Source organism: Macrotis lagotis, chromosome X (genome assembly GCF_037893015.1).
Source record: "Macrotis lagotis isolate mMagLag1 chromosome X, bilby.v1.9.chrom.fasta, whole genome shotgun sequence".
Classification (NCBI taxonomy): Eukaryota; Metazoa; Chordata; class Mammalia; order Peramelemorphia; family Peramelidae; genus Macrotis; species Macrotis lagotis.
This window is the reverse complement of record NC_133666.1, coordinates 532,386,336-532,400,690: the sequence shown is the minus strand read 5'-3', so window position 1 is coordinate 532,400,690 and position 14,355 is coordinate 532,386,336. Positions and strand designations below refer to the sequence as shown.

General features: G+C 37.1%; 1 protein-coding gene across 1 annotated transcript in view; it reads right to left on the bottom strand.

Moving 5' to 3' along the window:
* Positions 1 to 14,355, bottom strand: part of PXDC1 (PX domain containing 1) — a 61,065-nt gene that overhangs the window by 10,537 nt on the left and 36,173 nt on the right. Inside the window, exons 2-3 of the mRNA XM_074208712.1 lie at positions 11,416 to 11,507; positions 9,847 to 9,964 (exon numbers count right to left, since the gene is read on the bottom strand). Coding sequence (XP_074064813.1) covers positions 9,847 to 9,964; positions 11,416 to 11,507 — 210 coding nt within the window. The remainder of the gene's footprint in view (positions 1 to 9,846; positions 9,965 to 11,415; positions 11,508 to 14,355) is intronic.

Genomic DNA, 14,355 nt, shown 5'->3' with positions numbered 1-14,355 from the left:
AGGATAGCCATGAAAGACTAGCTGTGGATGATGCCATCCATCTTCAGGGAAAAAAGCATGGAATCTGAATGCATATTATGTTCACTTTTTTAAAAACTTCTCTTATGTTTTTCCCTCCTTTTTCATGTTTTTTTCTTTCCCCTTTGTTCAAATTCCTCTTTCACAAATGACTAATATATAAATATGTGAAACACAAATGTACATGTATAACTTTTACCAAATTGTTCCTGCCATAGAAAAGAAGGAGGGAAGGGAAGGGTGGTAGAAAAATGTGTTGAATTCAGAAATTTGCAAATGGATGAATGTTGAAAAACTACCATTGCATATAACTAGAAAAAAAAAATAAGGGCGGCTAGGTGGCGTAGTGGATAAAGCACTGGATAGAGCACTGGCCCTGGAGTCAGGAGTACCTGAGTTCAAATCTGGCCTCAGACACTTAATAATTACCTAGCTGTGTGGCCTTGGGCAAGCCACTTAACCCCATTTGCCCTGCAAAATCCTAAAAAATAAAATAAAATAAAAAATAAAACTTTGATTAAAAAAATAAAATAAAGATATAGAAGACTTCACATCTTGTTTTTTTTTTCAGGGATGTCTACATAAGCCTAACTAAAATGAAAATGAGGCCCAGTCAAAGGATGGGGATGTTTTGGAACTCATTAAAATAGGTCCCAAAGAAATTGGGCCAAGCTCTGGTTCATCTTTTCCTTCTTGTCCTCTTAGTGAAGATGTTCCCCAAAGCTCTATCTTCAGCTTTCTTTTCCCTCCAATGATCAAAATAATATGCCAAATGAGTCTCATATTTCTCCCTAGTCCAGATCTCTGCCCCCTCAAATTTCCCTTTCATTTTCCACTTCCTATTTGATCTCTCATCTTAACTCACCCTTTGCCATTGCCACTTCCAACTCAATAGGTCCAAAACTAAGCTGATCATTGTCTTTCCTAAACCTAACTCTCTGGAAAACTTCTTTATTTATGCTGAAGATAGCACAAGCCTCCCAGACATGAAGACACAAAAACTTCAAAGTCATCTTTGATCTTTCCTTCTCTCAGACACATAACTAACTCATCAGTGGCCAAATTCTATTGATTGTCTTCCCTTGCCATCCCTTCCAGTCCACTGCCTTCCCTGCTATCCCTTCCATTTCAACCCAATCTCTAATTCAAGCTCTAATACTTCTCACCAGGACTATTTTAATGGGTTTCTAATTTATCTTGCCTTTAGGCTCTCCCCTCACCAATTCATCCTTCTCATTGGTGCCTAAATTATCTTCTGAGTACATCCCTCCTATCCTCTCACCAGGACCATTTTAATGGACTTCTAATTGGTTCATCCAGCCTGGAGCCTTTCCCCAACTATGCCATCCTTCCCACCGGAGCTACCTAAATTGTCTTCTCAGACCATGCCTTAGATCCTTCAGTCTCCTGCTCTCAAGCCTCCAGGGCTTCCTAACTGTATACACAACAAAATCAAACTCTGAAAACCTGGTGTTCAGGTCTACAATCTTTTTTCAACTTCCTTTTCCAAGCTTATTTCATATTCTTCTTTCATCTAGTCTTCATCCCAACCTCTCTAACCCATGATCTCATCCTTTCCCAATCTGCACACTCACAGGCTGGCCTGGAAAAATGCTCCTTCCACACCCTCACTTTTTGAAATTGTTCTCTCTGATACCCCCAGGGTGAAAGCATTCTCTTCCCTCCTCCAGTTTCTCACAATACTTCATTTAGTCCTCTCCATTGTACCGATTGCATTTTGTCCTGAGGCATTTGTGATTCTGTGTATGTTTTAACCCCATAATTAGATTGTAAATGCTTCAAGAGTCCAGATGGAGACATTTCTCATCTTTGTGCTCCCAACACAGGACCTCACACATAACAGTAACTTAATAAATGTTTGCTAAACTGAACTGAATTAAATTAACCTTATTTTCAAGATTAGCCCTAGACATAAGAGTCAGAAGGCCTGTGTTCATATGCTGGCTCTCAGATGTTTGTTGTGTGATTCTAAGCAGATTCTGATTGTACTTGAGCCTCAGTGTCTTCATCTGTAAAATGGGGATACTTGGACTACTTCCTTGTGAGTCTTTATAGCAAATAAGATTTTAGATTCTCTAGCTTCAGAGGACTCCTGTCCTTCTTTTAAAGACATAGGAGAATGGTCCCTCCATGCTACCTGAATTTGTCCATATTGATATTTGTCTTTCTTGAGTCAGTTTATTTTTTTAAGAAGACATTTTTATTGATAACTAGTCTTTACAGTCATTTTCTACCCCCTTCAAAGTGAAACCTCCTTTGTGACAAAGACAAAAAAAAATGAAGCAAAATCACACAATAAACTTAATTATGCAAACAATATTCTTTTCTATGGTTTTTCAGTTTCTCAGATTCGTCTTTTAGCTTAAAATATGGTTGATTGATTGGGACTAAAAATCAGTCAAATCAAGTTGTTTGCTAAACTGAGAAGTAACCTCAATCAAAGCATTTGCTCTCAAAAACAATCTGAAGAGGAAAAGTACAAACTTCATTTTAAAAAAAATAATAGTTGTGATTTTTCTGAGTCAGAAAAAAAGAATTTTTAGTAATGAGTCATTACATACAAACACGTTAGCACATCAGCCTGGAATGCTATTAGTACTTATCCCACCTGACTTTGATATTGTCCTAAATATCATTAACATACACTTGAATTTTCGAATTTTCAAGCTACTGACACACGTACATTTTTATTTTCTCACAAACACATAGAAAAGTTTTGTTTTGTGATCTACCTTTTCAGACTGCTCCCTACCACATTCCAGGCAAACTGAATTACTTGAACACAGCACTACATCTCTGACTTTTCCTAGGCACCAATCACCTTCATCTCAGTTCACTTGCCACTTCCTTCAGGCAGCCTTTCTGGAACTCTTCAGATATAAGCCCTTCTTTCCCCTCTCAAATTATTTTGTATTTACTTGTCTATTGAATGTTATAACTTTTTTCCCTATTCCCCTAAATGAAGGAGGCAGAGATTATTTTTCTGCTTTTTGTATTTCTATTTCCAGGAATTTGTGAATTGAACTGAAATCATTTTGCTTAAAAATCATCTTTTCCAGATTCTCATTTTACATCTCCAGTCTTACATATGCACTTCAATTTAGAATTACTTTTATAATATAAACCAAGATATAAAATATTTTTAATTTATGATTAAAATATAGGACAAATGAATATGATTATCTGCTTAATTTAACAAAAGTACATATATATGCATATAATATATATATATGGAAAAAACCTCCAATGGGTCCTAAATGATCAGCTTTTGGAGTCTGCCTTGATCAAATTAGCCAGGTAAATGGTTATCTTCTTTCCCTTTGAATTTGCAAGTATAACCACAATGCTAGCAACTGGGCAGTCTTCTGGTTGTTATAGGATCATTTATCTAAAACAGGGAAGGACTTACATGAAATCCATTCCTTTCATTTACAGAAGGGGGACCAGGGGTATAGAGAGATAAGTGATTTAGCCAAAGTCACACAGATTTTTGTCAAAGGGGGAGTTTGAACCCAGGTTCTCTGGCTCCACGACTTTTTCCAAGCTTACATGATGGGTTTTCTTTTCTCAGATTGGATGAACTTTTTTTTTTAGTAATGAGTCACTATATACAAACATGTTAAGACATCAATCTGGGATGCTGTTAGTACTTATCCCATTTGACCTTGATATTGTCCTAAAATGTCCTAAGATTTTATAACAATTTTCCCAGTGTGAGCTATTTTTCACAGGTTAGCACTTAGCACCACCTAGTGGACCTCCTGATCACTCTCAAAAGCCTTTGAAAATAATCCTGAATTACCACATTACACCCATTCAGCTCAGGAGAAAATTCTTTGTGCAGCTATGCTAATCATGGGAAGCCAGAAGATAGATGACAAATCTGGTCAAAGTAAACTTGGCTGCTTAATGTAGAAAAGCCACACAACATAGAACCCTCCCTAAATATTTATCTCAATTCAGTAAAATTAATCAAAACGTAGGTACTATATAAATGATTTTCTTCTCCCCTCATAATAATCATAATTTACTGAATTATCAGATCAATTTCCTGAGATTTATAGGTGAATAATATAATCATTTCTGAAATTCAGAAGCTCTTCATGGTCACATTTCTGACATCATTTCATAACTGCTAATTGTCTCCCACTCCAATATTAACTAATATTTTCTACAACACTTTAAGATTCACAAAGTGAAACTTGAGCAACTTGTTTCTAAAGTCATTGCTCTTGCCTGTACTCACTTCTGAGTCTGAACATTAGTGGAATAAATAATTAAAGAAACCAAGAGGAAGGCAACTAAATGTTTCACGGAATAGTGGAGGACCCAGGGTCAGGAAGAACTGAGTTCAAACCCAATCTTTTACTTACTAGCTTTGTGATCCTAGATACTTAACCTCTGTCTGCCTCAATTCTGTAAAATGTATATTATTAGCAGCACTTATTTCCCAGGGTTGTTGTGAGGCTCAAATGAGATAATATTTGTAAAAAGCTTTGCAAACCTTTAGGCACTAGATTTGTACTGGATTGAACTGGATTATGTAAATAAAGAATGGTGGCCAGAAGGTAGAATTTGTAATAACCTGAAGTGATTATCTGGACACAAAGTATTGTACTATGGAAGATATAAAGGCACAGACAGGGCGATACAAGACTGTATTCCCTAGGCTACAGTAGTTTAAAATCAAGGAAGAAAAAAATGAATACAAATACTTAAATAACAATGAAAAGTAGTAAATCTAAAATAAATTGCGCTGCCATTAAATGCAATAGGGGTTTAAATGAAATAATGTACATAAAATCCCTTTCAAAGAAAAGTAATTCTGGAATCTGAGAATCTGGGTTCAAATACTCTCTATCACTTACCATCTTTGAGACTTTCACACCTAATTTTTCCCATTAGTCTTGATATATCCAAAATTGACACGTTAGGTGGCACAGTGAATAGAACATTAGCCCTGGAGTCAGGAGGATCTGAGTTCAAATGCAGCCTTAGACACTTAATAATTACCTAGCTCTGTGACCTTGGGCAAGTCACTTAACCCTATTGCCTTGCAAAAACCTAAAGTGACACTCAAAGGCAAATAGGCAATACAGAGCCTATGACAAATACTCAACCCAAATTTAACCAAATAGGGTATTGTAAATACTCCATAAAAGGGGAAAAAAAAACCCCAGAAAGGAGGGCCAAAAAACTTGCATAGATTTTTACAGATTGTAGGAGCACTATGGGTATGGAAGGGATAACTATTATCAAAACTATTATAAAAAAAATGGGGTCACTAAGAATTGAACCTGACTAAAAAGTAATTGAATATTATCAACTAAACCCATGAATGTGACCTCCGTTTTCTCATTCTGAGTTCATAATGTAGCTTAAGAATCTTTTTATGTCTTTTGTTTTAGAAGGAAATCTTGTCTATAAATCTTTTAAAAAATGTTTTTTATTGATGCGTTGTGGTTTTTTTGGTATCACTGTCACTCTAATGATCTCATAATAACAACTACAAAAACTAGTTAACAAAAACTGATCACAACTTCACTGAGTCTCAGTTTCCCCAGCTGTAAAATGAAGGGGTTGGACTAGATGAACTTTGTGATCTCTTCTAGCTCTAGATCCATCATTCTACTCATCCAAGGGACATGGAAAGGGATGGGACCTGCTATTTCAATGGTCTAGAAAATTCCCAACTACTCTGAAATTTAGAGTCTTAAGAGCTGCCTAGAGCACTGAGAGGTTATATAACTTGCCCAGGGTCACACAGCCAGTAGGTGTCAGAGGCAGGATTGAACCCAGGTCTTCCTGGCTCCAGCATCATTTCTCCATCCACTTCTTCAGGCTGCTTTTTACCTATTCAATATGCTAAATAAACATTAGGTACCATTATTTTAAAAGAAGGAGAAATAACCATGGGTTAGTTGGTTAGTTGACAAGGGACCTGGCTTTGTCATGCATCACTGAGGATGGATATAACTAGCTAATTAGTTTCCAATTCTAGGCAGCCAACCCAGTCTGAGCAAAGATAAGGAAAAAACAAAATGGAGAGAAAGAAATAAGCCAAGAGTTATCAGACTGCTTGCCTTCTCAAGAGGTGGAAAAGAGAGAAGGAATGTGCAGTCAAAATTTTAAAAACAAATATTAAATTTCTCTTCACTTGGGAGATAGTAAAATAAATAAAAATATTTTTAAAAAATAAAAATAAATAAGACAGAATGGTAAGAAAGGACCTGGAAGTAGAGGTGAATGAGAGAATGTAGAGGGGCTACATAAGCTTGCTGAATAAAGTTTGACAGAGTTCTCTTCTATTTGTTCAAATATTTTACAAATATATAATGTGGTTGTATGGTCAGTCATTTCTAGTAGGTCCACCTTTAAGTTTCCTTGGAATTCTCTTCAGCTGGATCACTTTAGATGCTGCCCTAACTGATCTCTGTGACAACCACCAAGACTAATTATATACATTTCTCTAAACAAGTTATCAATTTTTCCTCTAACTCTAGATTGAAATAGACCTAGACCTATATATACTTAGGTAATACGGAAAGCTGTCTAGGTGTTCTGTAATGGCATTTCTTGTTATCTATTTGTTTCTTAGAGAAGAACCTGGGAGCCATGTTTCCTTTTGAATGAAATGTCTTTGATATAATATCATTACAGTACTGTTCTATTATTCTGGTAGCATTATCAGTTCATTGGTAACCAAGAAGTGGGCAAAGATTGCCCATTTATAAAGCTAAGAATTAAATTAATGTTTGAAGACTAAGACTTGTATGATTTGCAGCCTTCTTCATATCCTTTTCTGCTATAACTATAGCAGTCTAAGTATACAGAGGCCTGAGAGAGATTTTGTATATTTGTCCATTGCATGTTTTCATTCTGGAGAGGATCATGTTATCAGGAAGGTGATATCATGGCTTGCAAGTGAATTGGATTTAAGTGAGAGGGGGCTGTGCAAAGTTGCCAGCATCACTCTCTCCTCTGGAGCCATCTGGGTTCAATGACAACGTAGAGATCAGAACCATTAGATGCCCAGGATGTAGTGGAAGGTTTTTTAAACACTGGAAGGTCAGTGTTTCGGTGAAGAGCCTCTCCATACCTATCTAGACTAGGAGACACTGACAGCTTTATGTTACAATTCTATAACCTTCAAGGCCCCAACAGGAGTGTCACACCCCAAGAAGGCATCAGAATAAGGTTGTTATGGAGGAATTGCAGCCTTAAAAAGTTGTGTCCTAGTTCCCCTTCTTTATAATTAATCATACACATGCCAATAGAGGCCACACTTTCCTCCAAAATCTGGCTTACAGAAAACTTGCATGTGATCAGTACTCAGTTATTTCTTCATCATTTAATTTCTCACAAAGACTTATTATTTTAATGGTGTGGTCTGCATCAGAAACAATATCATTATCTTAAGTCGCACCTTTAAGCAAACTGGATTTATGCAAAAAAGGAAGACAATTCTTCTTAGTGCTGATATCACTGAGTCATGGAGAAGTGGTTGGACATGGAGACTTGATTATTACCAAACCAGCTTAGCATCAATTATATTAGGACTAAAAAAAATGTTGTATTTAGTAGTCATTAAACAGCATTTAAATGATGACTATTCAATGACTCCATCCAAGTCAAATTCATTCAGTGGCTCAGAGAAGTACAATTGGTAGTCAACTCATCCTGGTGAGAGTGAGAGATAGTGTGGTGCATTGGGGAAAATGTTGAATTTAAAGAATGATTTATTTTTAATCCTGGTCTCTTAATTTCTGTGCACAATTGGGCAAGGATCTTAGTTTCCCTGTGCAAAATGGCTGGGGGGGCGGGGGCAGGGTGAGGGCTGGGAAGGATGTCCCAGGTGACCTCATAGGCTTCTTCTAGTGTTAACTATTCTCCTTACGAGAATCTAGGCTTTAAAATGAGATAGAGGAGTACTTAATGGACAAAGTGATCAGTTGGTCATATCTGCCCCTAAACATTTTTCTGGAAAAAATAACCTCTCTGATACTATGAAGCTACAAGAGGTAAAGAGAAGTATTTATTAAGTACCATTTATTAAGAACAGCTAAGTACATGGGGGTGATGATCAACCCTGATGGACTTGCTCATCCCTTCAGTGCAAAAAAACAGGGACAATTTTGAGCTATCTGCAATGGAGAATACCATCTGTATCTAGAGAAAGACTATCAAAGACTATTACCATCAAATTAGGGGGAAAAAGTGTTATATTATTATTATGTAATTTTACTATCTCATACTTTATTTTTCTTCCTTAAGGATATGATTTCTCTGGCATCACATTCAACTGAGATCAATGTATACCATGGAACCAATGTGGGGGGTGGGGGAGAAGAAAGCAAGAATGGGGGGAAAATTGTAAAACTCAAATAAATAGAATCTTTCTTTAAAAGAAGTCACAATTTTAACAAGTGCACTGAATAAAGATAATGACTACAAAAAAAAAGAGTAGCTAAGTAGGGCTGTAGTGTGCAGAATATAGGGCCTGAAAACAGGAAAACTCATCTTTCTGAGTTTAAACTTGGCCTCAGACTAGCTTGTGTGACCCTGGACAAGTCACTTAACCCTGCTTACCTCAGTTTCCTCATCTGTAAAATGAACTGATGGGATCACAAGGAAGTGGATATGACTAAAAAAAAGCACCTATTATGTGTCACTTTTTTTTCTACACATAAGATCTCATTTGACCTTTGAAATTTAGTATCTGAAAAAAATCACTTGCCTAAGTTTAAATTTAAAAATATACAAAACTCTTTTGGGAGAAAAACATTGACTACACCCACCCAAGATCCATGCCCACACAATAGTATGCTGGCCTTCTCTCTGGGCAAAACTGCAATCTGATTCCTAAAACTTCTACTGCAAAAAGAGGCTGATAGTTAAAGTATGTGATCTTCATTTTTACCAGTGACAAAGACTTTATTCATTAATTGACTATGATCCAATTTTTTTCCTAGAGGTTCTTAAATTTAAGATACCTAATAAGTGAAAGCAACTCAGTGGGAAAAAGCTTTCCTCTGTCCTGAATTTTCCAGGTCCTATTCCAAGTTTATTAGAAAGTAAAGCATTAGAACCACATTAACCCAGCCCCTGAAGAAATAGCCTCACTGCCTAACAAGCCAGTATTGTGCCCTTAGGCTTTTAAGAGACTCACTGCAGAAGGAGTTGTCTGACTGTTCCTAGAGCTTCTCCCAAATCATAAGAGCGTGAAGCTTTCCCACTGCCATTTATACACCAACCAGTTCAATAATTAAACTGAAAAGCACTGAATTTTTTTATTTTTTCGGTTTTGATCTCTATAGAGTAAAAATGATCTCTATAGAAACAAATACTTTCTTTGATTAGCTAACATGATTAAAACTATGTGACCCAGTGTAATCTTTCTGAGGCTTCATTTCTGGGCAATTTAAAGGTGAATTAAGAACAGGGAAGATCTCAAGCAGGCACTTAAAAATGGAGCTATCTTCTTGATAGTATCTCCTTTCTGTGCTCCTTTTAAAAGGAACCAGTTCAATCTCCATTGTTTTCTTTTGCATTATGGTCAGATTTATTAGCTGCCTCAAAAACTCTAGAAATAGGGAAAATCCCAAATCCAAAATCAATCTTTAATAAAAATAAGATTTTACTTGTACCATTCTTTCCAATTATTCCAATATTTTTTTCCTCTGGTCTAAGTGAGAGTGACCAGAAAAAGTGACCACCCCAAAATTCTTTCTTTCCTCACTGTAATGATTCACAAACTAAAATGTTTATGAGAACCAAAGAAAGCAACAAGAACATGTTTTTTCTTACCTGATATTTTGACTGGACTCTGAAAACTCGGTTGAATTTTATGTACATTATCATTCTTTAATACTTGATCTAAAGGGGATCTTTCAAAGAAGGTAAGCACCACTTCTGACCTAGAATACTGGAAAAAAAGAATGATTACTTAGAATTCAGGCTTATTTTAATTTTCTTTAATTTCTCCAGTTTTTTAAATTTCAGATCTTCACAGAGTTTTGGACTGGAAAAAGGACCTCAGGATTGCAGAACAGTTAGTACTAAAAGGTACCTTAGAGATTATCAAGTTCAACTTTTAAATTTATAGCAAATTTATAGCAAAGCCCAGAGAGGCTAATCTAGTGTGGAATGATGGAAGTAGGACCTGGATTCAAATCCCAAGCCTAACACTTCATAGTTGCATGATCACAAACAAATCACTTTACATCTGTGCCTTGGGTTTTCTCATCTGCAAAATGAAGATAATAATCCTAATACTATGCACCTCGAAGGGTTGTTTTGTTTTGGGGTTTTTTTGGAGACAATCAGGTTATGACTTGTCCAAGACCAACACAGTGTTTCAATCTGGATTTGAACTTAGATCATTTTGACTCCAGGGTCCTTTATCCACTTACCTCCTAGGTGTCCCCCCCAAAGGCTTATTGTGACAATCTTTGAAAGCTCTCATGATTGTGAGTCATTACTAGGATACTAGTCCAATGTCACACCTAGTTAGCGGCAGGCAGATGGTCCAGAACTCAGATCTCTTCATTAAAAGGAAACAAAGATACGTAGCTAATAGGTTTGTGATATGATTGTAAACTAGTTTAATCCATCAAGGACCTGAGTTCAAATTCTGACTCTTTCTCTTGCTTATCTGTGAGATCTTGGAGAAGTACACTTCATCCAAGTGCCCATTTCCTTCTGGGTCCACATCTATGATTTTTTTTTTAAGTTTTTGCAAGGCAATGGGGTTAAGTGACTTACCCAAGGCCTCACAGCTAGGTAATTAGTAAGTGTCTGAGGCCAGATTTGAACTCAGGTACTCCTGACTCCAGGGCCATTGCTCTATCTGCTGAGCCACCTAGCTGTCCCTCACATCTATGATTCTAAAGGAAGTTATGGATAACTCAAGGAATTAAAAAAAACAAGACTAGCCTCTGACAAATCGTCTTTATTCATCTGAACTAAATCATCTAGGGATTACCCAAAATGAAGGTGTTATTCCACAAAAACTAATTTTTTTGTTTTGGAAAGGCAGTCAGATTTAAATGACTTACCTAGGATCACATAGCTACTGTTAAATGTCTGAGACCAAATTTGAATTCAGGGCCAAGTAAAAAGCTAATTTAACTAATCAATTTTCAGACTCCTTTGACCCCAGGGCACTTTTCACACTGAGAGTTGATGTGACTGTTTTTGTTTAGCTTTATTATTATTATTCCCCAGTCATCCCCCTCAATCTACTTATTATAAAATCCCTCTCTTTCTCTTCCTTCCTCTCTCTTTTCTTCTCCTTCCTTCTCTAGCTCCCAACCATGGTCTCTCCTTTCTTCTCCTCCTTCCCATCAACCATAATTCAAACATGATAATACTTACTTTGCATGGCATGCTAATGATAGTTTTTAGAAGTTTCTCCACTTCATTAAGTCTGGCTTCTATATCATGAGCATCCTTTATTGCAATTAGCCCTAGAAATTAAGATAGAAAATCCCATCAAAATAAAAATCCCCAAAACATGAACTTTTTAAACAAACACAATGATCACCTCATTGAAATTTGTAGCATTGTCCTGACATGGACAGAATGGGTATATTCTAATATTTCTATTGTTTATATTGAATACCCAGTTAATCCTAGAAGGGAGTAGTAATAGCATTCCAGAAACTTCTGATCTCAACTTCCACTATTTCCACAGATGACATAATGAATTACTTTGAGTGGCTTATTTACCTTTGGGAAGAAAAGCTATTAATAATAGGGAAAAGTGAAGTCACATAATGAGAAGACAGGACTAATTGGAAAAGATCCAGATATTGGGAAAGATTGAAGGCAAAAGGAAAGGGGACAACAGAAGATAGGACGTATAGACAGTGTCATGGAAACAAAGTACAGATTTCTAGGGAAGGACAAAAGGACCTAATATGTTATGGTCAATGAAGTCATGAAGAATCAGAAAAAATGAATGACTGAACAACAACAAAAATAAATAAATAAAGCAAGAAGGAGGGTTAATAACTGAAAGCAGGAGAACATCTTCCTTATTTCTAAGAAAGTCTAGATTAGAACATTTAGAAGAAGGGGAAGAAGAAGCCAAAGCCACAAGACTCAACGCTGGAGTATCACAAACTGTGCTTCATTATCCCTCAGCTGAAGTGGACTGCAGGGGAAGATGAGAAGCCCGAAATCTAATTTACCCACAGAATTTTCTTCCTAATTATGGAGTTACAATGACTTGGCACTAGAGGGCCTCAGTGACCATCAATTCACAGAGCCAATGGAAAATTGCTAGCTTACATTATTTAGAGGAGAAAACGATTATCTCTTTGTCATAAGAAAACCAAATTGGCTATGAGTCATAGGTCTTTCCAAGAACCATATGAAGGATCCTACTGTGGCTGTGATGAGAAATTCTAAAATTCCTGTGTAAGGAAATAGAATTACAATGAATTCAACTCAAACTTCTGTTGGTGAATTTGTGTGGAGTAACTTTACTTAAATAATGATTACAGGCACAAAATCTGTGACTTCACTGGTATTATATAAGAAACTTCCAGTGAGTAGCTTCCTTGAACAAAGCAGGGCTCCACAACTTATTAGCATCATCTCTCAATTTAGGCTCCTAAGAGAGCTGCCAAGGGAAGAGGTGACTGTCAAACAAAAAGCAGCCAAATGCAGGTCCACAATACTTCTACCTCTGAACCAGATAAAAATGGAATTGAAAATATTTAAACAAAGTAAAGAAAAATACAATAAAAGAGATGATGTTAATATATGATTTCCTTATCTATGGAGTAGTATTCTTTATATATGAGTTTGACACTACTACTCTATGGCTTCTAGAAGTCAGTTTTCTAGAGTTGGGAAAAGAAGACTGCTAAGTATATTAGAAACTTCCCCACAACTCATTTAACCCAGGAACTATTGTCTGTACTATGAGCAAACCACAGAAACTACATAACAATTTTTTTGCTGTTCAGTCATTTTTCAGTCATGTCCAACTCTTCGTGACCCAGTTGGGGTTTTCTCAGCAAAGAAACTGAAGTGGTTTGCCATTTCCTTCTCCAGCTGAGGAAACAGAGGCAGTGCTAAGTGACTTGCCCGGGGTCACACAGCTAAAGTGCATGAGGCTAGATTAGAACTCAGGAATATGAGTCTTCCTGACTTCAAGCCTGGAACTCTACTGTAACAACAGGCTTGAAAAGGATTACTGTTGTCCAGTCCTGTCAGACTCTAAGTGAGTCCATTTTCTTACGAAGCAAAATTTGTTGTTTTCTTCTTCAGGGTGTCCCCATTGTTCGGATGAGGTTCTGAAGAAAATAAAGGTTAAGAGACTTGCTCAGGGTCACACAGCTAGTGTCTGAGGCTGCATTTGAACTCAGAACTTCCTGGTTCCAGGCCCTGACCTCCATCTACTGTGTCACCTAGATTGTTAGAATGGTAGCATTCACTGATTAGGACAAGTTTGGAAGTTTAAAACACTGGGCCCACAGGCATAGAGAGAACCTCCATAATCCTACAATACTTAGGGGGCATCAAAAAGAAGAGAGGAATTTTGTGTAGTTCAGTGCTTCTGTGGAAAGATTAACTTGCATGGAGGAAGTGAAGAAAAGAAAACTGGATAAAAGGTTTCTAAACTTTTTCAAAATATATAGAGCTGAACCACTGGCTAGGAAAATTGCTTATTAATCCCGTATATTTCTCCTTCCCCTCCTAAATTTCTATGGCATCTATGTACCCTTCCTGGGGTGTGTACACATGCACACACCTTTACCTGTGCCACGTTTATTTGAAGGTTTCAGGAGCCCAGACCTTGAAAGTGGGCAGTGGCTCAAGCTGGCAGCAAGGGAGGGGGGTAGGAAATGGGAGGGGGGGTGATAGGTAACCTTGGAAGGTGTTATTTAAAAGTCCAAAGTCCTCGGCCACACGAGCAGCCCATAAAAACAGCTGTGCCATGATTAGGGAAAGAAAAACAAGCATCCCTCCCACCCAAATCCACCTTCCTTTCTGCCCCCCCCACCTTGTGTTGCCTTAAAGGAAATGCCAAGAGAACAAATAGATGTAACAGAACATCTCTCCAAAGGATCCCCACCAAAAGCCTTGAGCACTGTCCTCTATTATTTAGAGTCTCTAACAACTGCTTTTCAAAATAATCACTCTGACTGTAAGGCCAGTCCCATACAATCCCTTTGAAGACCTTTGCTTAACACAGAAAAAAAGCACAGATTCAGATTTTTTTGACGGGGGGGGGGGGAGGGGACGGGACGGGACGACAGACCTGTGGATTTCTTCTTCCACTAATGGCAGATCAATAACTAT